Source organism: Saccopteryx bilineata, chromosome 11 (assembly GCF_036850765.1).
Source record: "Saccopteryx bilineata isolate mSacBil1 chromosome 11, mSacBil1_pri_phased_curated, whole genome shotgun sequence".
Lineage (NCBI taxonomy): Eukaryota > Metazoa > Chordata > Mammalia > Chiroptera > Emballonuridae > Saccopteryx > Saccopteryx bilineata.
Window position 1 is genome coordinate 19,631,967 of NC_089500.1, and position 27,999 is coordinate 19,659,965.

Sequence of the window (27,999 nt, forward strand, 5' to 3'; positions counted from 1 at the left end):
TTCTTTAATTCTTACTGCCCTTCTTCAAGAAACATTTAATAGGCTTAAGTTACTATTATTTGTATAAATATTAAAAGCAGAGTCTAAGACAAAGTTCAACTTCTAATTACAAAGATTCCCCTTCTTCTATTATTGCCAAAGAGGAAGGTAATAAGAATACTTCATAATGTGGGAGGAGGATCAGAGGGGGCAAGTGGTTCTACTTACTGGGTTATCAGTCCCTACATCAATGCACACAGGCAGGCATCGATCGGGCCGGATTCCTGCACAAGCTGTATACAAGCACAGTTTTCCTACTGGGATTCCCATTCCGTAGACACCCAGATCTCCAAGACCCAGAATTCTCTCTCCATCAGTCACCACAACAGCCTTAATTACCAAAAAAGAAAAGAAAAAGTTAATTAATTCAAAGTTGTCAAAATGGGACATTAAAAAAATAAAAGCATTTAAAAAAGATTTTCTTGATACTTTTACTCTCATGTTTAAAAATATTCAATAAAATTGCCTCTTGATTCACTTCCAAAATAAACCAACCAAGCATATTTAAAATTCTAGGATTTCTGGAATCTAGATGTCAAAAAGAGAATTAACTAGATTCAATTTCCTATCTTTGGTTTAGGAACAGAATGCTTCTGACTGAAGGATCAACTTAAAGGATCTTCACAAAGACTAAACAGTGGGGTGGAGAACAAACTTCTGATATATTAACCACAAGAGAAAAATAACAGTTTAGAAATGAACCACATGCTACTCCAACATAATAACCTAGGCCAAACAAGAAAAACCTTAGCAATAATGACAGAGAAAAAGATCTAGAATAAAAAATATACCTACCAATAAGGTTTTAAGATAATATAAGTTCAATAATCTGACCAAATTTTTCCTAGTTCATTAGAACTAATGATTATTCATCAAAGATTATTTTGGTAGGGAAGATGCAATAAAGGCAAGTAAGATTACGGTATGTAGTAAAGCCTAACAGAAGATCTTAAGTCATTAGGTTTTATTTTATGAAAGACAGTCAGATTGACTAATATATTTGCTAAACTTGAAACTCTTAAGAGTTTTATATTTGTTTAAGGATCTAAATCTATCTTAGATTTAGAAGAAAAAAGGCAACCACCCCACTGCTCACCAAATAAAAGTTTTTGTCATTTTAATAATATAGTATTATTAACTGGTTAATATTAACCAAAATATTGATGTTAATAGATTAATAGATTAATTAATAGAAAAGAAATATAGAGAAGGCAAGAGACATCAGTGGTATTAACAGTGAGCAAGCTCACTGTGTTTATTAGCTCCAATTTCTTTCCCAAAGTCAAACTCTATACCAGTAACCCATTTTGTAGTTACTACTATCAAGATCTCCTCAGAGCACTAAATCTGCATGTATAAAAGTGCAAAATAACTGGGAGCAACAATGAAAAACTGTTCTGGGAAATTTAGAGGTAACTTACAAGGAAAGAAATAACATTGTGAAAAGGAAGGTTGTGCTATTAGTACCTTAACATGATTTTCTGGCCAGTTATCCACAATTGATCTAACATGACCTCTGTCTGAGATTGAAATAAATAATCCCCTGCAACAGAACAAAAACACCTTTGCATTTCACAACAGTTTTTTGTTTTTTCTGTCTTTTTTCATAATTGGAATATTTAGATATTTTAATAAAACATCAAGACACAGTATAATTTCCAAGCAGATTTAGCTAAGTCACACTGGTTTATTTTCAACTACTTCAAGCTGTAATTGCATTACTCACATAGTAGTAGTTGCAACAAAGATTATTAATAAATGATGTGATCATTTTATGCAAGAAATGTATCCACGTATCATTTTCAAGTAAACCCAACCAACATATCTCCAGTAAAAAGCAATATAAAAATAAACCGTCAATGCAGGAGAGCATAGTAAGGCTAAATAAACTACTGTACTACTAAAACTCAATGAAACTGAAAAATCGGAATTTGAAGGAACAGGAAGGAAGAGAAAAAAACTACAGTAGTTTCACATAAGATGTCATCCTTGAACCAACAGGAAAAAGTTATTTTAAACACATAGCATACTGTTATCCAAATGAGAGAATCCAGATTTCAAAAAAGGATGAGAGGGGGGGAGGGAGAGTTGGAGGGAGAGAGGGAGGAAGGGAGAAAAGGAGGAAAGGAAGAAGGGAGGAAGGAAGGGAAAACAAAAAAACAAAACTTAGGTTCTAGAAAATAGGTCAAGCAGAGATGAGAGCCAACAGGTCCCCAAGTGCCTTCAAACTGATTTGTACACCTAACTTTCTCACTGGTATCTTAATTTTGGCATTACAATCTTAGCTCAAATCAGTTTAAACAGTTTCTAGACCATATTGCATAACAGAACCATCTAATGAGCTTTTTAAAAAGTCCCACCCCCAAAGATTCTGATTTAACTGGCCTGGAGTTTAGATCAAATTTACTGACCACCCTATATGTAAAAAAGCAGAAAACCACCACAGCAGTACACCACATAAGTGATACACAGTATCTGCCCTCACCCAAAAGCCACGCTGCTTCTGTTTCAGGTCAGTTCTCAGCTCCCGGTGCACATCAGAATCACACCAGGTGCTTCTATGGAACACCACTCTTGACCCAACTCTAGACTTAAAGTGAATCAAGAATTCCGCAGGTAGGGCACAGGTATCAGTATACACTGTATTTCCCCATGTGTAAGATGCGCCCGTTTTCAAAAAATTGGGGTATAAAAACTGGCTGTGTCTTATACAGTGGCTGTCAAGTCATTTAAGAAGTGTGAAGAAGTGTGGCATTTCAAACGCCATAGACAGAACTGAGGATGAGGCAATACAGTATTATATGAAGACAGTGATTTATCATCAGACACAGATGAGGACAAGCTAATGAGAGTTTTGATAGTGATGAGGAGTTGTATGAATTTTATGATGAATAAAACCTGAGTTCAATAACTTTATGTAATACATTTTTTTTCAAATTTCTGGCCCCAAAATTAAGATGTATTTTATACATGAGAGCATCTTATACATGGGGAAATACAAAAAAAATTTTTTTGCATCAGTATTTTTTAAAGTTTCCTTTTGTCTTTTAATCTGGATTGACAACCACTGTTCTATGTGAAAAAGAAACAACAAAAGATCTGAACAGCTGGATAATATCAGAGAAACGTTTCAGACATATTAATTGATAGCAGCACACGGGATAGAACAATGTCCTCAAAGTGTCTTCCAGGGAACACCTGCACCCCCACCACCGATGGTGTTCATTAAATCCAGACCTCCAGACCTCTCTCTTTTTCTTTTTTTTCTTTTTGTATTTTTCTGAAGCTGGAAACGGGGAAAGACAGTCAGACAGATTCCCGCATGCGCCCAACTGGGATCCACCCGGCACGCCCACCAGGGGCGACACTCTGCCCACCAGGGGGCGATGCTCTGCCCCTCCGGGGTGTCGCTCTGCCGCGACCAGAGCCACTCTAGCGCCTGGGGCAGAGGCCAAGGAGCCATCCCCAGCGCCCGGGCCATCTTTGCTCCAATGGAGCCTTGGCTGCGGGAGGGGAAGAGAGAGACAGAGAGGAAGGAGGGGAGGGGGGTGGAGAAGCAAATGGGCGCTTCTCCTATGTGCCCTGGCCAGGAATCGAACCAGGGGCCCCCGCACGCCAGGCCAACGCTCTACGGCTGAGCCAACCGGCCAGGGCCCAGACCTTTCCCTTTTTCCTCAGACTCTTGGGAATGAAAAAGGAAAGAAAAGTTGGTGGGTGAATCCCACAGGTGTTTCATGTGCACATTAATGTTTGAAATCCACTAGCCTACAAAAGGGAAGACTGAAGATAAATGCTATCACACATTGTTTAAATTTCTACATTTAATGTGCAAGTAGGACACAGGAAAGATGTAAGGATTGAGGAAAACAATAGGTTAGAAGACCAAAACCCGAAAACTCAAAATCAGAAAAAACAGCATTTGTATAATGCTTTTAAATTTCAAACAACTGTTGGTCACAGCGGTTTCCTCTTCTGACCCTCTCAGCGGCTTTGATAGCCACTGGTATCCCTGTTCTACAATGTGAAAACAGATTCCGAGGGATAAGGTAACTTATTCAAAACTTGAGTCAATGCTCATTTCAGTCTCTTCCCACTTAAAACATCTGGAGGTGCTAGAACTACGTGACATTAAAATTCAAAATAGGTCATAAAAACAAATCAATACTGAAAGTTAACAGAAAAATGAAAATCAATCTCTTAATCTGGCAATACTGTCAAAACATTAATAATTCTGGAGGATCTGCCACCATAAAAAAATGTACTTTCTCTTTTGGTACAAAAATGCATAGTTCCTCTAACAATCATAATTTTAAAAAGATTAATAAAAAATGATGTTACTTCTACAAAAAAAAAAGATCTGAATTTGTTGGGTTTTTATGAATCTCTTTTTGTCTAAATTAAGTTTTTGTGAGGTGGGAAAGGTGGTTGAGACAAGACTGCAACAAATAAGACAGAAATGTAACAAGTTATCATGGAGTGATAGTTTTCCTACACAATAATAATTCTCAAATATATTTTTAAAAATAAGCCTTACAACCTGACCAGGTGGTGACACAATGGATGGGGCATCAACCTGGGATGCTGAGGACCCAGATTTGAGACCCAAAAATCACCAGTTTGAGCATGGGTCCATCCAATTTGAGCACAGGCTTACCAGCCTGAACGCAAGGTCACCAGCTTGAGCCCAAATGTCGCTGGCTTAAAGCCTAGGGTCGCTGGCTTGAGCAAGGGGTCAATGGCTCGGCTGGAGCCCCCTGGTCAAGGCACATGAGAAAGCAATCAATGAACACCTAAGAAGTCACAACTATGAGTTGATGCTTCCCATCTCTCCCTTCCTGTCTGTCTGCCTGTCTCTCTCTCTCACTTAAAATAAATAAATAAATAAATTACTTAATTTTAAAAAAGTAAGCCTTACTTAGGTCTTCTAAAGATGTGTCCATATTGAGAGCAGGCAAGACCAACTGTTGGTGTATATACAATTGGCAACAGATTTTCGATATCGTCTTGTAGTATTCTATAAAACAATTTCTCATTTCTTTCTTGTATTCCCATTATATAGATGTATCTGAAATCAAGCACAGTAAATAATATCTACATTAAAAGTTGTGTTCTTTGAAAGTTAAAAGTTACCATCTAAAATTGAGGACCACCCACCCGCTTGGAAAGCAAACCCCTAATTATCATTATTTAACACCCAGGAGTAAAAATTAACAAAAACTAAAACGTACTTAAGTGGTAGATGATGATGACTAAGAGAATAATAACAGAAACAACAGCTAACTTTTACTGAGTCCTTCCTGTGAGTAAGGCTCTCTACCAGGCACTGGAAATGCAAAAACTACCATAAGAACCCCAACCTTAAGGGACTAATCTTCAAGGTGACTGACATGTAAATAAGGAAGCAAAATCAAGTGGCATCCATTCAGATATTTCCTAAATACTAACTATGTATGTGTTGGGCACTATTCTAAACCCCAGGGATGTAAGACACAACTCCTGTCCGCATGGAGTTTAAACACCATAAGGTCTATATAGACCCTGGCCAGATAGCTTAGTCAGTTAGAGCACCGTCCCAAAGTAAAGGTTGCCACTCCAATCCCCAGTCAGGGCACATACAGGAACAGTTTGATGTTCCTGTCTTTCTGACTTTCTCTCCCTTCCTCTCTCACTGAAATCAATAAATAAAAATTAAAAATTTTTTTTTATAAGAGGTCTATATAAAGCACAGAGGGAGCGCAAAAGAGACAATGATCAGATCAATTCATAAATATATAATGGCTTTTAAAAAAACAAAGTTTAGAAAACAGGGAAATGTTGGCTTGAAAAACCAGGAATCATCCTGAATTAAAAGGCTTTTACAGACTCATCATTCTTTTCTCCAAACATGATTCTCTCATTGTTATCATCTGAACATGTGGGAAATGCAAACTCTATACTAGATTTCTTCCTCTCCCATGCTCCCCTACCCCAATCTAGTAAATCACCAAGTCCTATAAAGTCTACCTGCTAAATATCTTTTGAATATATCTATTTCCTTCCTCCACCGCCCCCCCAACCCTCTCTCACTTAAAATAAATAAATAAATAAATAAATTACTTAATTTTAAAAAAATAAGCCTTACCAGTCCAAGCCACCACCATTTCTCATCTAGGCTACCAGAAAACCTTTCTAACTAGTCTTTTACATGCAATCCATTCTTCTGCTCCAATGTATTCTACTCTTAAAAAAACATAACTCCAGCCTGACCAGGCGGTGGCGCAGTGTATCAATAGAGCGTCGGACTGGGATGCAGAGGAAACCAGGTTCAAGACCTCAAAGTCGCTGGCTTAAGTGCGGATACATCTGGTTTGAGCAAAGCTCACCAGCTTGGACCCAAGGTTGCTGGCTCGAGCAAGGGGTTACTCGGTCTGCTGTAGCCCCACGGTCAAGGCATAGATGAGAAAGCAATCAATGAACAACTAAGGTGTTGCAACAAAAAACTAATGATTGATGATTCTCATCTCTCTCCATTCCTGTCTGTCCTTATCTATCACTCCCTCTCTCACTCTGTCTCTGTAAAAAAAAACTACAACAAAAAAAACATGTAATTCTGGCCTGGCCTGTGGTGGCACAGTGGACAAAGCATCGACCTGGAACACTGAGGTCACCCGTTTGAAGCCCTGGGCTTGCCTGTGTGCCTGCCCATACGACAAGCAAACAATGAACAACTAAAGTGAAGCAGCTACCAGTGGATCTTTCTCACTCCCCCACTCTCCTCCCCTCTGTAAAATCCTAAAAAAAAAAAACTCAGACCATTTCTACTCTCCTTGAATGATGTCTAAACACCAGTTAAATTAAGCTTAACCTCCTAAAATAAATAGTTATAAAGATCCCTAACTACTTTGTACACTTATCTCCGTAAGTTGACTTCAGTTTGTTAGAGCATCACAACTCTTAGCTTGGAGTTGCTACTTAGAGGCACCCTGTGCCTAGATCAGCCTACACTCACACACAGTCCTGTCCGAACACATGCTGTCCGAACGCAGCTCGGGTGGAGCGCTCTCCGGGTTCCCTCTCTGCCCATTCCCCATCCCCACCACATACGTGAGCATGTTAGCTTTCCCTATACCTCTTCTGTAACTCTCATTCCACTTTGTGACTTTCCACCTTCCCTCCATCCGAGATGAGATCATGAGTTAGGGACTATCGCCTTATATACTTCCACAATTACAGGAACTAGCAAAGTATGTGGAATACAACTGATGGGCCAGTTAGCAGTGAATAAATAAGGAGAACAGATTCCATGTAGAAGAGGAATAATAAGCATGTTCTTTCTCTCTCTTGAGCACACCTGTGCCTTTCCCCAACCTCATCCTTCCCCCAGGGCAAGCTCTCGCTCTCTAGACCACACCACGCCTTTCCCCTCTCTTTCCTCCAGGTGCGTTCTCTCTGCCTTTCTTTTCCCTAAGTTCCAAGGGCTCTTCTTGTGCCTCTGAAGCTCCCTTCCCGAACCCACACAGCCCTGCTGGGTTCACTTTTTCTACCTCTGTGACTTCCTAAATAAGGTTTCTCTTACAATTTGAGTTCCTTGCAGACAAGAAAAAAAAAGAGGAATAACATTTTCTATATAGCTACTGCAAGCAGAAATAATACCAATAGGTAGAAATTAAAGAGAAGAAGTTTTTTCTCAACAAAGGGAAGAAACAATACTCCCAATTTTTCTGATCAGAACATCAAAATTAAACATCTAAACAATTCTTACTTTTCCAAAGAGCAATTTAATTTTTTCACGTTTCTATGGAACCGTAAAGCTTGAATATCTTGTGTCTCTATTTTGGGAGGTAGAAGTCCTTGAAGACCAAGCATTTGTCGTTCTCGTAATGTAAATGCCATGCCCTGTGGAGAAATAAAAAGATTAAAAGCTATTACTTACTGGGGTAGCAGTAGTGATGTCCCAGAAGATGTAATTTAAACATAAGTTTAAAAAAAAATCAGTGAAATACCATTATTGCCCAGACTGTAGAAGCTTGATCATATCTAGTATTGGAGAGAAGGTGGTGAACTAGTTACTCTCACTCACCAGTACTGGAAATGTAAACTGATTAGGCTTTTGGGAAGACAACTTTACAGTAATCTGAACTTTTTTAGTGCACATACTCTATAATAAAGCAATTCTACTTCTGGAGAGCCCTCCTACATAAATATCCATACACAGAATAAAGAGACATCTACAAAGAGATTTGTTCTAGCATTGTTTCTAATTCTCTTTGCTGTTACAAACTAAAACTCCATCAACTATGAAACAATTAAGAAACCTATCGTACTGCTATGCCACGAAATACCATCACATTTAAACACCTATCTCTGTGTGGAAGGACTTCTACCTCGCATAGAAAGATTTCCTAGACATGCAAGAGAAAAAGAGCAAGTTGCACATCAAAACACACTTACTGCAAACTATGCTTAGAAAACCCCTATAAAGTATATATACACAGATGCATCATACATTAGAAATGAAATCAACAAAATATAGTTTGAAATAACATAAACCAAACTGATGAGAGGTTACCCCGACTAGAAAGGAGTGAGGCTGAGTAGAGGAATGAGGAAATGATACTCAAGAAAAAAATTAACCTATGTCCTAAGAAAAACTTTTTTAATTTCTGGTATTCAGCTTTGGGTTAAAGTCATGTTTTTGTTTTTGTTTTACTGAATTTATTGGGGTGACACTGGTTAATGAAACTATACAGGTTTCAGGTGCACAGTTCTATAGCACAACATCTGTGCACTGTATTGTGTGGTCACCGCCCCAAGCCAACTCTCCTTTCATCACCATTCATCCCCCTAGAGTCTCTGAGTCAAAGTGATGTCAGTGAAAATGCCAGAGTAAGGACTTCCAAAGTTAATTTCCTCCATAAAAGCAGTAAGAACACTGGCCAAATGATCAGAGTCAATATTTTTAGAATTCTGGAAATTAACCAAAGGTTTCAGCAATAGGGGAGCATTTATTCAAGAAAAACTACTGAATTTCAGCAAGAATAGCAAGCTTCGTGGCATTTTAACTTGCCTTATTCTTACTCTCCCCTCGCCAACTCCACAGTAAACTTAAAAATAGTAATCACTGTGTAATAATCCCTTTGGAAACCAGAGCTTGGCAGCCACTGGAAAAGGTATAGGGGGTTGGAGACTCTTCTAAAGACCCAGAGAACTCATTATGTGGCCTCTCTGGTGGTTCCCTAAAAGAGCCTCCAGCAAGGCTGTCCTCATTTGACTGGATTTGAAGCTCACCCAGTGTGAATAGCCTTTTCCTCAGAATAGCTTGTTAAAAACAATCAGAGGCAACAACTTAACATGGCAACTCCCTAAGGTGGTGAATAACAGATGAGGCAAACAATACACTAACCAAAAAGCTGAAAGGAAAAGCTGAAGAACTAGATGTCTAAGGAGGGGCTCTGAAAACCTTGAGCACATTCCTGAGAATCTAGAGGGTCACGTGCGTGAGCTGTGCACAGTCCAGAAAAGACCTGAGGAGGCCCTAGCTCCACCTCTGGCTAACCTTGAGGCTCTGCATAAGCAGAAAGTGAGGGCGGAGACACAGCTGTAAACTGCCTGGCTACTGAAGGCATGTCCCAACATTTATACGGAGCCACTTGGCAAATAATGGGAGACTCACCAAGCATGTCAATAAGGAGACAGAAAATATAAAAAGGAACCAAACAGAAATTCTGAAGTTGAAAGTACAATAACTGAAATTTAAAAATTCACTACAGGGAATGAACAGCAGATTCAAGCAGGTGAAAGAATCAGCAAGTTTAAAGACAGATCAACTGAGATTATCTAAGTCTAAGAAATGAAAACACAATGAAGTAAATATGAACATGGCCTCAGAGACCTGTGGGATACTCTTTCTGATGTGTAAGGGATTTCCACAAGTGGCCCTTCAGTGAGGGAAGCATACAGATGCTACTAAACCATAGATTTCAGAAGGTCAGAGCATTGGATTCTATTTTCTTTAGAGAAGTGCTGTAATGCATTTACACTCTCTTCCTCTTAAAATTCATTCCCCACAAGATACTTCTTAAATTTCTTATAGCCCCCACAAAGTAGGTTTTATATAGTTTCTATAATAAAGTAAAACCCACACACTTATCAAATGTTTACTATACCCATGGCATTATAAAAGATACAAAGAAATTTTGAATGGTCTCTGCCCAAAAAAACCCTGAAATATAGTTAAGAAATATAAAGTCATGAAAACATAAATACTATCAATTATTTCAATGGCAGCTTAAGACACGAATAGACGAATAGACACACAAGGCAACATAGGGGTTACATGCCATAGGAACAGGAAGATAAAAACTGTTACATGGTTTCAAAGAAGGAAGCAACCATTCCAGGATATGGCAGTATGAATAGGCTCTACAGAACTGGATTTTGAATGGGTTGCATTTTGAAGAGCAAGTAAGATTTGTGGAGATGAGGTAGAAATGAGAGGATTAGAATATCCCTTATTAAGCTTCATTTACTTCACCAACTGCTTGCTTGATTCTCAGTCTGGCCAGGTACCAAAAGGCAGAGATAAGGTGCTCTGTGTGGCCCTTAGTCAAATTCCTCTTTGTACGTCTGAAACACCTTAAAACATATCGTATTATCCAATTATTTTTCTGCCCTCCCCATAATGGGAAACAAACAGGATTGGGAAATTTTTTACGGTTGTTTTAAAATAAACCATACCTTAATCTGAATGTACCATTCTCAAAAGGCAAATTTCATATATTGCAATAAACTTGTGTATCCTCTTGCAAGCTTCCTATAAGAAATCTCGTTCCAGAATTATGTTGACTTACTATTTAGCTTACTTACTTAGCATGGCTTCTAAAAAACAGAGGGACTGCCTACTGCACCCAGCCTGGACAAAGAATAAAGGCACAACCAGATCTCAATACTGCCCATCACTTCTGCACTAAGATTGTAAAGAGGGTCAGAGGTCTCTCTCTTTTGAAGCACTAGTGTGATGAATGGACACAATCACTTATGTGTAATAATTTGTGTCCAGAAAGCTATGTAAAGATGAGGTGAATGTTAGGTAAAATTCCAGTTTACAATTTTAACTCCATCTTCCAACGCCCAACTGATTTGTCCAGGATGAGTACCTGCTCTGAGCTGGGTAAATCTAAACAACCCACATCTGGCCAAAGTCCTGGCCAGACCACTATTCTGTGGATTTTCTGAGCTAGAACTAGGAAATAAAGTCAGTCCTTTCCAGGTGGGAGAAGTTGTGAGGGGTGAAATTTGAGAGGTATATGGCCCTGGCAGTTTGGCTCAGTGGCAGAGCATCAGCCTGGCTTGTGGATGTCCTGGGTTTGATCGCCAGTCAGGGCACACAGGAGAAGCACCCATCTGCTTCTCTACCCCTCCCCCTCTCACTTCTCTCTCTCTATCTATCTCTCTCTTCTCCTCCCCTCTTGCAGCCATGGCTCGATTGGAGCGAGTTGGCCCGGGCACTGAGGATGGCTCCATGGCCTCCTCCTCAGGTGCTAAAATATGGCTCTGGTTGAAACAGAGCAATGATCCCAGATGGGCAGAGCATTGCCTTCTAGGGGGCTTGCTGGATGGATCCAGGTCAGAGCGCTTGTGGGAGTCTGTCTCTGGCTCCCTTCCTCTCACTAAATAAAAAAAATTTTTAAAAGAAAATTTGAGATATAAAGTAGCCATGATTCTTGCCATATGAAGAAAAGTATAAAGTTCATGTAGAAAAAGCAGATATCTTTGAATAGTTTTAGTATAAAGGTATAACATAGAAAAGTTTCACTTTATCAGTCTAAAATATATCAAATCAAACCATTGTCAGGACAAGAGAAAAGGTACTTTAGCAGTAATGTTACCAACCTTGTTTGTTCTTGGGTTCAACATAAGTGGCTTGCCTTTCTCCTTCCTGTGCAGATGGCGGCATGCCAGACCACAAGGAGCAGCAACTATTCTTAACCTGGACAACATCTTTTCTTTTACCTGGAAAAACAAGGCAAATACACCACTGAGACACATATTCTAGAACTGCATGTTCATTAGGTATCAGTTCTCAAAAGCAGATATAGAAAGCTTAACTTTATACATGTGAAAAGTCCTTTTCAAAATATTATACATTTATGTTTCTATAGACTGTAATGGTTGCAAGAGAGTAACAATAAGATAAAGGCAAAGACTTACTTTTCCTGACAACACTAAGTCCTTACATACTTGTCATTGGTACTCTTAGGTATCTACTGTAGTGTGCTAAACACCTGCCCTTTAACCCACACAGTGTGGCAAGGTATGTACCTCCCATTTATGAGAGAAAGGAACTAGGAGGTTAAAACACAAGGTAACATCTAATAAAGTGAAGTGAGTTCCATGTAAAGAACTGAAAGTTTAGCCTGACCAGGCAGTGGCGCAGTGGATAGAGTGTCGGACTGGGATGCGGAAGGACCCAGGTTCGAGACCCCGAGGTCACCAGCTTGAGCGCGGGCTCATCTGGTTTGAGCAAAAAGCTCACCAGCTTAGACCCAAGGTCGCTGGCTCCAGCAAGGGGTTACTTGGTCTGCTGAAGGCCCACGGTCAAGGCACATATGAGAAAGCAATCAATGAACAACTAAGGTGTCGCAACGCACAACGAAAAACTGATGATTGATGCTTCTCATCTCTCTCCGTTCCTGTCTGTCTGTCCCTGTCTATCCCTCTCTCTGACTCTCTGTCTCTGTAAAAAAAATAAATAAATAAAAGGAACTGAAAGTTTAGCGTAAAGGTGGAGAAGTAAACAATAGGAAAACCTGGAATATACACAACTAGGATAAGAGAAGCTATCCAGATTTTTACCTAGACTTACACGTTTAATCTACTATATAGTTAATGTTTAAATATAATGTACTGCCTGACCTGTGGCGGCGCAGTGGATAAAGCATCAACCTGGAAATGCTGAGGTCGCCAGTTCGAAACCCTGGGCTTGCCTGGTCAAGGCACATACGGGAGTTGATGCTTTCAGCTCCTCCTCACCTTCTCTCTCTGTCTCTCTCTCTCCTTTCTAAAAAAAAAAAAAATTAAAAAATATATATATAATGTACTAAATTTTTTTGGTTTTAGAAAACCTATAATTTAATATTAAAAAATCATTCAAATTTGGATAGAAAACATATTTTTGCCTTTTCTCATCCATACCAAATATGAAAGTTTTTCAAAGTGGAAAACTGTACATAATACACCAAACCTTAAATATTCACTGATGGTAGCCCTGGCCAGTTGGCTCAGTGTATAGAGGATCGGCCTGGAATGCAGATGCCCTGGGTTCGATCCCCAATCAGGGCACATATGAGAAGTGATCATCTGCTTTTCTTCCTCTCTCTCTCTCCCTTCTCTCTCTCTTTCTCTCTCTCAGCTGGTGGCTTGACTGGTTTGAGTGTCAGCCCCAGGCACTGAGGATAGCTGAGTTGATTCGAGCATCAGCCCTAGACTGGGTTGCTATGTGGATCCCAGTCAGGATACATGCAGGAGTCTGTCTATCTCCCCTCCTTCTCACTTAAAAAAAAAACAACAAAGAAAGAAAAAAAAGAATTAATTACCATCACTATGTTAGCTTATATGCACCTATAGAAATTCCTTCTTTCTATTGCTGTAACTAACTGTTCCCCTTCCCTTTCTCTCTCTCTCTCTCTTTTTTTTTTTTTTTTTTTTTTTTACAGGGACAGAGAGAGAGAGTCAGAGAGAGGGATAGATAGGAAGGGAGAGAGATGAGAAGCATCAATCATCAGTTTTTCATTGTGACACCTTAGTTGTTCATTGATTGCTTTCTCATAGGTGCCTTGACCGCGGGCCTTCAGCAGACCGAGTAACCCCTTGCTTGAGCCAGCAACCTTGGGTCTAAGCTGGTGAGCATTTTTTATTTTTATTATTATTTTTTTCTTTTCATTTTTCTGAAGCTGGAAACAGGGAGAGACAGTCAGACAGACTCCCCCGCATGCGCCTGACCGGGATCCACCCGGCATGCCCACCATGGGGTGACACTCTGCCCACCAGGGGGTGATGCTCTGCCCATCCTGGGCGTCGCCATGTTGCGACCAGAGCCACTCTAGCACCTGAGGCAGAGGCCACAGAGCCATCCCCAGCGCCCGGGCCATCTTTGCTCCAATGGAGCCTTGGCTGTGGGAGGGGAAGAGAGAGACAGAGAGGAAAGCGCGGCGGAGGGGTGGAGAAGCAAATGGGTGCTTCTCCTATGTGCCCTGGCCGGGAATCGAACCCGGGTCCTCTGCACACTAGGCCGACGCTCTACCGCTGAGCATTTTTTATTTTGCTCAAGCCAGATGAGCTCTGGCTCATGCTGGCAACCTCGGGGTCTCAAACCTGGGTCCTCGGCATCCCAGTCCAACGCTCTATCCACTACGCCACTGCCTGGTCAGGCCTCCTTCCCTTTCTCTAAATACTCTTTGCTTTCACCTCCTAATGGGAACACTCTTTGGGTTTCTACCTGAATCAGTGTTTCCCAAATAGCTAGTCTTTTGGATCTCAAATATAATAAATGCTTGTTCTCTCATTTTGACCTTTTATGTTTAAGTGTCAGTTGTATTCTTTTATAATTAACTGGTAAACATAAGTCAAGTGTATCCCTGAGTTCTGTGAGCCTTTTTGGCAAGTTATTCAACCTGAGAAGAGGGTTGTGGGAAGTGCTGATTTATAGCTGGTTAGTCAGAAGTCTAGATCACTACCTAGGACTTGCGATTGGCAATTGGAAGTGCAGGCAATCTTTTTGGGACTAAGCTCTTAACCTGCAGGATCTGAAGCTATCGCCAGATAGTGTCAGAATTAAGTTAAATTGTAGCACACCCTGTCAGTGTCTGCTGAGACGGAAAATTGCTGGATGTGGGGAAAACACCTACATGTGGTGACCAGGAGAAATGAGTCTGTAGGCAAGGGAAAACAAGTTTTTCCTTTAAGTAGTTAACTTAAGATCAACATTCTGATAGGTAAAAACTATTTTTAGCTCCTGCTTACAATTTTGTTTCTATCAAATACTGAAATTAGCCTGTAATAGCAGGGGGTCCGGAACCTACAGCTCGCGAGCCAGATGTGGCTCTTTTGATGGCTGCATCTGGCTCGCAGACAAATCTTTAATAAAAAATATTAATAATGTTAAAAACATAAAACATTCTCATGTATTACAATCCATTCATTTCCTACCGCTCATGTTCATGGTTGCGGGTGGCTGGAGCCAATCACAGCTGTCCTCTGGGACAACACCAAATTTTTATTGGATAATGCCTAACGTACATGGGTCATTGTATGGCTCTCATGGAATTACATTTTAAAATATGTGGCGTTCATGGCTCTCTCGGCCAAAAAGGTTCCCGACCCCTGCTGTATAGTGACACTACCTATCAAATCTACCTCCTAACAGTAATAATGAAATGGAAGAATATATGCAAAAAAGTATAATGAAAGACTTAAAGGGTAGTGTTAGATCACTCAAATTATCACTTTATTACTCAGTGATAGGAGGTAAAATAAAATGTAAAAGTACAGTTGACACTTGAGCAACACGTCTAAATCCAAATGGATTTAAATTTGTGCATAAGTGGGCCCATGCAGTTCCAACCTACACTGTTCAAGGGTCACCAGTTTTTTGACTCAGGGTTAAGAACCTGCTTCCATGGAGGGCAAACTTAAGTTATACGTGGATATTCGACTGTGTGGGTAGTTAACTCCCCTAACCCGCAAGTTATTCAAGGGTCAAATACAATTTTAATGGTGTCTTTAAAACAAGCAGGCATAAATAAAAAGATAATAATAACTGAAGGAAAAAACTAATCCCTGACAAAATTAGAACCAAGGACTGAGAGACAAGACAGCCGGCCAGAGAGATAGGCTTAAGACCAGCTAGAGGCAACAAGATGAAAAGGGGGAAATAAAAAAATCAAACCTAACTCCTGTTATACAGGTATGATGGAAAGAGAACAGTAAAAATGAAGTGAACTAAGGAAACAGAAGAAGGTGGGGCTTCTAATTTTAAATAAATATGTAAAATCAAGCTGCTTACTTGAGAGTTTCTTGGATATTGAGATATACCTATATCCCCCCCTTCAGTGCCTTGCCCTGGGAAGAAGTAGAACTTCCTCTCTGGGTGCTGTCTATAAATCGGACTGGGATTGGCTGCTGGAGAATATTCTACCTGACCCTGAGGGTAGAAAGAAAGTCAATGCACTGGAGGTCAAAAATTAGAGAGAGGTCATGAATTGTAGCAAAGAGCACAAACTTTGCAGACAGACTTGAATTTGGAATCTGGACTCAGCCAATTAAGTCTGGAAGGAATCACCACCACTGACTCACCCACGCATTCCCAAATGCTCTCTGAATTGGTGTCAGTACAGGACATGTTTTTCATTGGTCTGTGACCAAATGAGAAAAACTAAGAGTAATAGGGCTTTTCAGAACACTAAATTTGTCTTTGTTTTCATGTTGTAATTAAGTTATTCCCAAGTGTTTGGTAGTAAAAATGTCCTTTCTTTTATGAAACAACCGTAATGATAGATTGTAGTAGTTTTTAAAAAAGGTCCTTAACCTTAACAGAATGTCTGGTCCCAACTGCCTCCTAAACAGTCTTTTTCTTTACTTGCCTATGAAGGTCAAAGTCTGGGAACTGCTGACTTTGAAGGTTCACTCTTCTCATCAATAAAACAGGAGACAGAAAACTCACAGAGCTGGTGTGTAGTGATGGTGATATATATAAAGCATCAAGCCTTTAGAGCTTTATCATCATCATGAAAAACTTGACTACGTCAAAGTTTCTCCAGTAAAATCCATATCCAGGCGGTCTAGCAGAATCATCAAAGGCAAACTCTGGAATCAAACTGCTGGATTTAAATCGTGGCTTTGCCACCTGTAGCTCTGTGCTCCAGTAAATCAGAGTAAGTTACAATCTCATCACTCAAATGGAGATGATAAACAACAGGACCTACTAAGGAGGGCTCTTTAAAGATTTAAATTAGATAATACCTGGAAGATGCTTATCAGTGCCCTCTAAGTGATCTATACGTGGTATCTAATCATCATCATTCACATTAGTAATCAGTGGTCAGAAGCACATTCTAAATGCTTGCACATATTCTAATATGAAATCCTTATTAAAGAGATTATGAGGATAATCAGGCTTAACATTTATTTAAACTATTTCAAATTAAATCTCTAGGTCAAGAATGAGAATCTGGATAACAAAGATCCAAGTAATATCAAATGTCATTCTAAACAATATCTACAGAATCAATATTTTTCATTACTTTAAAACTCTGCACATATTGATAAAAGGAGGTATGATATACAATCATGTCATCAAAATAGTGATTCACTTTCAAATAAAATAGTTACCTTTTATTAAGTTACCTTTTCATAAAATCAAATGTAATTTTTATATATAGTTTGAATTAATTCCTAACATTGGGTCCTTAGTAAACAAACTACAGGGTTTAGTGTTATTTAGTTTTAAAATATAACTGCTAAGTTTTTCTGACATTCACTAACATAAATGAGAATATATTTAAGTTTATACAACAGGAGTTAATATACAAAAATTCTCAAATGATAAATTTTTTATGGATTTTTAATGTGCTTTCATAAATATTTAAAAAGACAAAAATATTATACATAAACATACGGGTGAAGTGCATTTAGCAGTTCTTTCTCAGGAATAACTATTGAACAAAGGAATGTTTTAATTGTCAAGAGAATGAAGAACTTCTGTAAAAGCACAGCCTAACATTTCCTGTTGATGCATGGTAAAGGTTATATCAGGTAAAGGTTCTAAAGGTTCTAGTCTCTATGTCTAACTTTTTTTTTAATTCTTTTTTTTTTTTTTTTTTTTACAGAGAGAGTCAGGGAGAGGGACAGATAGGGACAGACAGGAACGGAGAGATGAGAAGCATCAATCATTAGTTTTTTGTTGTGCATTGCAACACCTTAGTTGTTCATTGATTGCTCTCTCATGTGCCTTGACTGCGGGCCTTCAGCAGACCGAGTGACCCCCTGCTCAAGCCAGCGACCTTGGGTCCAAGCTGGTGAGCTTTGCTCAAACCAGATGAGCCCGCGCTCAAGCTGGCAACCTCGGGGTCTCGAACCTGGGTCCTCGCATTCCAGTCCGACGCTCTATCCACTGCGCCACCGCCTGGTCAGGCAAAATTCATTTTTAGAGAGGGAGAAACATGAATTTGTTGTTCCACTTACATATACCTTCATTGGTTGATTCTTTTATGTGCCCTGACTGGGGAGCAAACCTACAACCTTGGACAACGCTCTAACCAACTGAGCTACCCAGTCAGGGCCACTATGTCTAACTTTTAAGTCTTTATAACTACCATAAAACTGTCAGGTACAAGTTACAAAATCAGAGCTCACAGCTGATTACTTAAATGTGCAATATTAGAAGTTAAATTTTTTTTTCTATATTTCTGCAAACCATGTAAACATAGCAACATGTAACTCAGTTATATTAGTTATACAATAGAGCAGTGTTTTTCAACCAGTGTGCTGGTGTGAGTATAAATACATTTAGAAACTATATTATTAGCTATATGTATAATATGTACTGTGTTAGAGTGTCATTTTGGTAGGTGGTATGCCCCAGGATTTTGTAAATGTAAAAAATGTGCCGTGCTCAAAAAAGGTTGAAAATCACTGTAATAGAGTATATATTTATCTGTCTTTTGTGTAATTACTGTAACTAGCATATATGTGTGTATATATGTATATGTACATATGTATATAGTAATTACATAATAGGTAAATTATATATTTATATTTTGTGCAATTACTAACTAGCATGTATACATGTATATGTGCACATGTATATGAAACTATATATGTACTCACATGTATATTTGTGTGTATATATATATACACACACACATACATAATATATATATTCATATTCATATATATATATGAAACTATCTTCTCTAACTTCCGGAATGTTTGGCAACTAAAGATCAAAACTTATGAGTACACCTGACCTGCAGAGGTGCAGTGGGTAAAGCATTCAACCTAGAATGTTGAAGTTGCTGGTTCAAAACCCTGGGCTTGCCCAGTCAAGGCACATATGGGAAGCAAATAATACAAGTTGATGCTTCCTGCTCCTCCTAACCCCTCTTCTCTCTCTCTTTTCCTCTCTCTCTCCTTTCTTTAAAAATTAGTAAATAAAAGCTTTTTTAAAAAAAGCTTATGAGTACAACATTGCCATTAGCTTTATAACGTTAAGAAAGGGCTGGAGCTATTAAGTTAGATTACTGAGTTTGAACACAGGCATTGCCATTTAAAAATACTCTTGGGCAAGATATTTAACCTTTCAGAGCCTTAGTTTATTCCTTTGTAAACTGGACAGAGTAACAGCACTATTTCAAAGAGTAATTTGGAGATAATTCATGTAGAAAACATTACCCAGCCCATAATCACCAATACATGCTTCTGTTGTTATCATCAATTGCAACACTAAAAGTAACAATGCTATTAAATGCTTTCCTTAGAATTGACCGCTGCAAGTATATCAGATATGAAAGGTAAATCAGATATGAAATGGAGGTAAGTAAACACTTGTGTTGAGATTGATCATTTTGATTAGTTTCTCATCAAAGGGCAACATATATTTTCTAGAATTATCTTCGTAACCAAGAAAGTCAAATCCAAGTCCACGAATGCAATAACACAGCGTCAAACACCTGCCAACCCTGGTCCACAGATTTCATATGAATGGCCAGACCGTTCCAATCTTAGAACTCTGGCAACAAACTTCCCTCAAGCAAAGAACGACCACGAACATGCACAAAATGCCCAGCTCTCATCATTAACGCATCCCTGGCAAGAGATCTACTTGCCAAAGTGGTTTGGAACCACAAAATCGGTCTTTAAAGGGCTTAGGAGAAGAGGAAGGGAGAGATGCTCGCCTTCTGGAGGCCAAGCCGGCCTCACCCCGGGCCGGGAAAAGAGTCGCCCTGGGACCAGCAGGTCGAGAAACGGGGAAGTCGCGCCCCCACACCGGGCGTCGGAATAGAGCGGCGGATGGTCGAACTGGAGTTCTGCGACCTGCCCGCTCTCCCCGCTCTCAGCGAGTCCTGTCCCTTCACCCCGCCGCCACATTGGCCCAGCGGGGACCTTGTCCGCAGCACGCGAGAAGGCGGCGGCGGGTGGGCGCTCGGATCCGGGCCAGGAGGCACGAGCCGACGCCCGCTCTTTCCCCAGAGCTCCCGCCGCGCCGCCCCGGGCCGCCCGCAGTGGCGCGCTGCACGGAGCCTTACCCGACGTCTCGCTCCGCGACAGGTGGTGCTGCCCGCGGAGAGGCCGCGGACCTGCCGTCCGCACAGGCGATGGTCAGCTCCTGCCCCGCCCGGGCCTCCCCTTCCCGGCGCTTCCCGGAGCCAGCGCCGGCTCAGGCTCGGACTAGCAGGAGCAGCCAGTCACCGGCGGAGGCAGCCAGTAAAGCAACGTAGTGAGAGGTGGGACCCGGCAGCAGAGGGACCGGGAAGGAGGATCGGCCGGGCCAAGGGCGGAGACTGACGGGCGCGCGGGCCAATAGGGAGGCAGGAAGCTGGCCCTGTGGGGCGGGGCCCCGCCTCGGGGCTTAGCGGCCCGCGCGTTCTGTTACTGCACCGCAGCACCTTCCTCTGCTGGGACCCTTCAAGTTACTGTTTGGAGGCCCAACATGCGCCCCTGTGGACGCGATCCCCAGGAATGTGAGAAAGGCCGCGTAGATTAGGAGGAGGCCGGAAATACAGACGAGCCCGTCGCTCTACGAAATAAACAGAACCTGGCTTACCGCAGACCTCGCATCCCCGGGACTGGCACGGCTGTTGCTGCTGATGGCAGTGCGTTCGCGCGAGAAGAGGCTCTGCGCAGGCGCGGGCGGTCCCGAGGGATGGCGGCGGGTACCAGTATCCGGAGGCAGGAGGAAAGCTGGGAGTTTGGGACCATGGTGGACTGCCAGTGGAGGTTGGGAGAGGATACAGGTCGTGGAAAAGCAGAAGACGGAGGACCCAGGAGATGCGAGGCCTCCGCTCTTTGGGAACGCTTTCTGTACCTGAACTATTTTTGTGTGTCTAGGACTCCCTTTTCTGCAGAATTCTTCACCAGTCTCCACTGCTGCTGGCACAGTTATTGGCTGGTAGAGAATTTACAAATGACCCCTAGCATCTGATCACCACAAATAGATATTCAGTGTTCTCTCTCAAGAAAGCAATAGAACACTAAATTGTCATCTTGACAGAAGCAGGAACGATAACTTAATACATTTATACCCACCCACGGTTATGACATTGGAAGATATATAATATATATATATATATATATATATATATATATATATGAGAGAGAGAGACAGAAAAGGAGAGAAATTAGAAATATCAATTAGTTGTTGTGGCACTTTAGTTGTTCATTTACTGCTTCTCATATGTGTCTTGAGCCAGGAGCTCCAGCTGAGCCAGTGACCCCTTGCTCAAGCCAGTGACCTTGGGCTTCAAGCCAGCAACATTTGGGCTTCAAGCCAGCGACTTTTGGTCTCAAGCCAGTGACCATGGGATCATATCAATTATCCCGCACTCAAGCCAGGGACCTCAGGTTTTCCAAACTGGGTCCCAGGTCAACGTCCCAGGTCAATGTTCTATCCACTACGCCACCACTGGTCAGGCAGGAAGATGTTTATTTACTCTTTTTTCAGAAGATGTTATCACCAAAAATTCTTTAATGGAGCTTGTGTATTCTTAATACGGTAATGATAATTTTAAAACAAGCATGTAAAGGGTAAAAAAAAGAGGCAAGGCAAATGGAATAAGAAAGTTGAAAGTGACAGAAATGTAAGACAAAATTGAGCGGAGGTAGAGAACAGTGAATTGTCCCTTCCAAAGACATAATTATGTAAAATCTGGAGCAAGGGTGCCAGCTTGAGGATGGAAGGGTGGGGCATGTTTGCGAACACTGTAGTTAGATGACAAATGATAGGTATGGCTGCTATAACCACTGTAGTAAAAGAGGGACTCTAAATAAGCATGACCTATAATAACTGCATGGCAGAAATTGTCAAGATGCAGCAAGGTGAATGAGAGGAACTTCAAATATTACATTATAAATGCTTCATGAATAGAGATAAAGATGTTTTGCCTTTGAAAGACAGTTTGCCTTACATTAGATTAATGCCGGGTTGAAGGGTTGTAGAGAGCTATCCTGGATGGGATTTATTCAGGTTTAATTGAGCTTAATTCATTACTTAAATGAAATAGCTATTAATGTCAAGGAGGCAGACACTGCTGTTGGGCGGGTCCACCCCATTCACTTGTTATTCTTAGTCTCTGGTGGTTGGTCTGATTTGTTCAGTGACCAAGTCTGATGCCTACCCCCCCCCCCCTGCAGTGTTCTGTTGATTTGGACCTTGGGGCCTTGTTTTACATGATCCTCTGCTTTGTAATTCATTCTTTCAGGAAGAGCTGTGTCTTCTTTGTGGCTCAGCATTGTTTGTATTGTCTGCATGCCTGTTTTCACAACCCTCCAAGGCTGGTGATCTACATTCTGGTCAGCCAAGAATGGTCCTTTCCTTTTTCTGAGAGCATCCAGAGGAGGGCACCAAAGAAGAAGCCTATACGGAAGTCACTGGATCCACAACTGTTTCAGGGGCACTTATTCCAAAAGAAACAGCAATGTGCCATGCAAATGGTTTATTTTATTTATTGATTGAGGTGGATATTAAATTCATGCAGTGATGTGCATAAAGTACCTCATTCAGGATTGATGAAGTTTAACATATGTACACACCTCTGTAGTCACTGTCCAGACTCAGATGTAGGGAATTCCTTGTGCCTCTTTTTACCTACCTCCACTCCTAAAATGAACTGTTTTGCTGACTAATGCTGGTAGCTCTGGGAGAAGGATGTACAATAGGTCTGAATCAGTTTGTGTGAGTCCTGCGTCGTTGGGAGTTGAGGCTGCCCTCTAAGGCTTGGTCTACAGTTTGCTTGGTTCACCTGTGAAGTGGGAGGAACCTAGAAGGGCAGGCTGCTGGGGCACACCTGGTCATGTGACTTCCCTGTAAAACTCTTCAATGAGCAGAGTTTAAAGTGATGGCACACATTCACTCACCTTTCTCAAACTCAAAGGACAATGCTGAGAAAAACTTTTGTGATTGCTGTGAAAATAGAGAAGCTTTATTTCATCCGAACACCACAATGTGTTTCCCTTAGGAAAATCCAGATTGTTGAGTTTAAGAGTAATGGAGGGTTATTCTCTTTGTAATGAGAGTGTATGTGACAGGATTGTTGGCTGTAGGTTGATACATCATCTGTGGCAAAAGCAGATAGATTGTGCTAATCACATGTTTAGATTTACACAACTCCATCCATCTGCCTTAGAATAGAGAACATTAGTAACGAATGCTGACTGCTCCACTGGGAATTATCCTCCAATAAATTAGGGTCATTAAAAATGTAAGCTCTTTAAAAATACAAGAGAAAGTAAACAGTATATCTAAAAGCATTTTTGCTAAACACTGCAGGAACAAGCCTCCTGTCAGCCTAGTGTGGGAATGAGACATAAAACCATTTGGTGTAGGTTAGTACTATCATTAAGGACTTATAATGTCTTTGTTATTCCCAAAATACGAAGAAGTGCTAATGATGATAATTACTTCTAAAGAAAGTACTAACAGTTCTCTATGTAATTAAAATAAATATAACTTTTAAGGCTATCTAAAACTGTAAACTAATACCATAATAAGCATTGTCTTCATTACCAAATTATTTAAGGAAAGTTCTAGAAATTTTTGCAAAAAAACAGAGAAGTTAACATCGTATGTTTAGTAACAATAGAACTTTTACTCCTCAAAGACAAATAACACTGATATTTATGTATAATATTGTACCACACTTGATTTTTCTCTAGGACACTTAGGTAACCTGTAAAGAGTAAGGCAAAAATTTACTAGTATCATGTCATTGTGGAAATAACATCTTTTATTTATGAAAGTGACATGGTCTTGCTAAGAACACCTCCAAAATCTTCCTGAGCCCGAGGCTGCTTGGTGTTACTTATTCTAAGTCCTAGTCCTGGCTCTGTCGTTATCTATAAGCCTGTAAGAGAAGACTCAAGGAGCAGCAACATTGGTATTATTAGTGGCAATGTTGGACCTTGGTTCTTGAGTTTGGCAAAGAAAGAACTCAGAGGCAAGAACTCTAGCGCAAGAGGAAGTCTATTTAGCAATCAAAGCAAATACACTCAGAAGAATTGAGCAGGCTGCTTAGAAAAATGGTTTGGCCTTTTAGAAAAGTGAGGAAGAGTTGAGCCTAGACATTGCTGCCGTGGCCCTTTACAGAGAATGTCACAGAGGCAGGATTGAGCCAGCTAGGCTGCGTGGACTCAGGAAACGTTACAGAGGCAACCAAAGGGCTCTTGAATACAGATTCCTGGGGTTAGCCCAGAACAAGCTACTCTTCTGGTTATAAGTCTCCTGAGAACCATTAGAGCTTAGAAGAAAGAAAAGCAAAGATATGTACCTGAGAGAAGAATGGGGGGAAAGGTGCAGGCCGGCTCCAGGAGAAGCGCATGCTGGGTTCTTTGTGTTACGGATTTTTATCTGTTTTCCAAAGGCAGGAATTTTAGGTGAGGTCTCAGGGGAGTCTCTGAAAAGAATATTCATTTTTAAAAAAAGGTATTAATCAGCTTTCCAGGTGTGTCCTTTCATGGTTGTGGTCTCTACTGATTAGTCAGCACTAGGGTAGGGAGTCATTAGTCATTGCATCTGGTCCTGATGTCAGCCATGGCATTGCTTCCTCTGGTTTAGCTGCTTTTCTGTGCCTGGAGCTGAAGGCCTATGTGCTATCTCTAGTTTGACTAAAACTTTGTCTCTGTGGTCAATAGATCCGAGGCTTTGTTCCTAAGATTATTTTATGCTGATCAGAACCTCATTGTCATAATGCTTAAGGAAGTGGTCATGCTAGAGAAAAGAAGGGAGGTGACTCAGGGTGTTTGAATCAGCAATATGTCTCCCTTTCCGCATTCCACTTGCTGAAGGATTTTCCCAGTATCTTACTATTTTGCCCTAGCATTACCTGGGAGCTTGTGAGAAAGATGATATCTGGACCCCTACCCCAGACCCACTGCATCAGAATCCACCATCCAGGTGTTCCATACACATGAACAAGTATGAAAGAACCCTGAAGTCTAGATGCTGTGAACTCCTGCTGTGAATGGATTGTTACTTATAGATATAGGATAACAGTGATACATTTTTTTACCTTCAAAAAGTTCCTGTGCAGTCTATTCAATAAATGATATTGGGAAAATTGGACAAGATACATGCAAAAAAATGAGACTAGACCACCTTCTTACACCATCACGAGAATAAACTCAAAATTTATTAAAGACTTAAATATTCAACTCAAAACCATAAAAAGTTATAGAAGAAAACATAGGCAGTGAAACCTCATACATTTCTCATAGCCATATTTTTTTCAGCTATATCTCCTTGCACAAGGGAAATAAAAGAAAAAATAAACAAATGGGACTACATCAAACTAAACAGTTCTTGCACAACAAAGGAAACCATTGATAAAATCAAAAGACAGCCCACTGAATGGGAAAACATATTCACCAATTATACATCTGATAAGGGGTTAATATCTAAAACTTATAAAGAACTTATAAAACTCAAAACCAAAAAATAACACCAAAAAAACAAATCCAATTAAAAAATGGGCAAATGATTTGAATAGACACTTCTCCAAAGAGGTCAATAGACAGATGAAACGACACTCAACATCACTAATCATCAGAGAAATGCAAATTAAAACCATAATGAGCTGTCACCTCACATATATCATCATGGCTATCATCAATAAGTCAACAAAGAACAAGTGTTGGTGAGGATGTGGAGAAAAGGGAACCCTCAAGTGCTGTTGATGGGAATGCAGATTGGTACAGTCACTGTGGAAAGTAGTATGGAGTTACCTCAAAAAATTAAAAATGGAGCTGCCTAATGACCCAGTGATTCTAGTTCTGAGAATTTACTCAAAGAAACTCAAAACACTAATTCAAAAGAATGTATGTACCTCTGTGTTCATTGTAGTGTTATTTACAATAGCCAAGATTTGGAAGCAGCCCAAGCACCCATCAGTATATGAGTGGATAAAAAAGCTGTGATACATTCACAGAATGGAATACTACATGGCCATCAAAAAGAAGAAAATCTTACCTTTTGTGGCGGCATGGATGGACCTGAAAAGTATTATGCTAGGTAAAATAAGCCAGTCAGAGAAAGATGAGTACCATATGATTTCACTCATATGTGGACTCTAATGAACAAAATTAACTAATAAACAAAACAGAGACAGACTCGTAGATAGAGAGCAGGCTGACAGCTATTGGGTGAGTGTGAGGGGTGGTTGGTATGGGGGGTGGATGGATTAAGCAACAAAGGACAAGAAAAGAAAAACCTCATGGACACAGACAATAGTGTGGAGATTGCAGGGTAGGGGGGAGGTGTAGGAAGGTATGGGGGGATAAATGGTGATGGATGAAGTCTTGACTTGGAGTGGACACACAATAGGGTGTATAGAGATGTGTTGTAGAATTGGGCACCTGAAACCTGTATAATTACATTAATCAGAGTCACCCAAATAAATTCAATTTTTAAAAAAGTTCCTGTGCCAAGGAAAACACTATTCTTCTTTCCTTACCACACTGAGAATATTATGCTTAAACTTTGAGCAATACAATTTTATTGTTCCTTCACCAGATGTCTAGTTATGAACATTTGCACCAAATAGGATGGGTGCAAAGTCTCTGACTGATGCCTGGAAAAAAACCCAAAAAAACCAACAACTGAAAATGTTTGCCTTGATCATCCAACTAGTATTCCTGGTATCTTGAGCATGGCTCTACATACAGGTCTTTAATAGACCCTACAGGATCCATAGTTTTCAGACTACATTGGTCTTAGATTACATAAGCTACCTCTGAGGTTCTATCTCTTGGGGGCAGTACAGGGACATTTTTCTACAAAGTGTTCAAGATTTCTCTGGCAAGAGAGTAGCTATACTATAGCAATTTAAGGGAATAAATTGGCTTTGATTCTCCAACATTTTCTTAATGAGCAATAAATGAGGGGTTCTTTGGAACATGATATATCAAAAGCCTAAAAACAGCTTTGACATTAAGTTGAAAATTTCAGATCTTTTACATCAACAAGATGTGGTCTAACCACAAAAGAAATCTCCCAGATGTGCCTTTCATCCTAATACTGTTTGTTAGACTTCAGAATTGCTAGCACTCTGAAGTGCTTCCCAAAGTGAATCACCTCCCCACACTGAGCTGCACTTCTGGGCAGGGAATTCTTCCAGATGTTCTTCCCATGGCCACTGGTTACCTTAGGAATGTCTGGGGACCCCAGCACCTCCCTGGAGGTTTGACTCATCCAGTGGTTCACATGGATTTGCCATCCTGGAGTCTGCGCCAGCTACAGCAATTAATCGGGAGCTGACTGTTTATACAGTCAGCCAAAGGCAAGTAGAATATCTTTCCTTCCTTACACTTGAACCAAAATTATTTTGCATAGACAAACATGGAATAAACGATTAGACCTAAACAACACAACCTTGCAAAGATTGCAAATGAATTCGACTTATTAAGGGCACCAAGTAGTACAAACAGAATCTGTTGTTCATCTTTTTATGCCTGCAAGTAGAAATGATGGCCCATAAGCTTTGTTCATAAAATACCAGCTTGGGGCTTCTTAATCTTTTTTGTGTAGTGAACACCATTGACAATCTGGTAAAGACTACGGGCTTGGGGTTTTTGTTGTTGTTGTTGTTTTTAAGTGCATAAAACAATGCATACAATAACCAGAGTCTCCTTGTTAGCTCAGGTGGTTAGAGCATCATCCCGAAACAATGAAGTTGCAGGTTCAGTCCCTGGTCAGGGGACATATGGCAAGCAACC

General features: G+C 40.4%; 1 protein-coding gene across 2 annotated transcripts in view; it reads right to left on the bottom strand.

The window, feature by feature from the left end:
- The window catches only part of ME2 (malic enzyme 2), a 39,703-nt gene extending 18,808 nt beyond the window's left edge, over positions 1-20,895 (bottom strand). The window contains exons 1-6 of one of the 2 annotated variants that reach the window (XM_066246382.1): positions 20,840-20,895; positions 11,911-12,030; positions 7,781-7,914; positions 4,955-5,104; positions 1,507-1,582; positions 208-369 (exon numbers count right to left, since the gene is read on the bottom strand). In XM_066246382.1, the coding sequence (XP_066102479.1) occupies positions 208-369; positions 1,507-1,582; positions 4,955-5,104; positions 7,781-7,914; positions 11,911-12,018 (630 nt within the window). In that variant the 5' untranslated portion in view covers positions 12,019-12,030; positions 20,840-20,895. Of the gene's footprint in view, positions 1-207; positions 370-1,506; positions 1,583-4,954; positions 5,105-7,780; positions 7,915-11,910; positions 12,031-20,321; positions 20,538-20,839 lie in introns of those variants that run through there. The other variant, XM_066246381.1, reaches the window with a different exon arrangement.
- Positions 20,896-27,999: the final 7,104 nt, after the last annotated feature.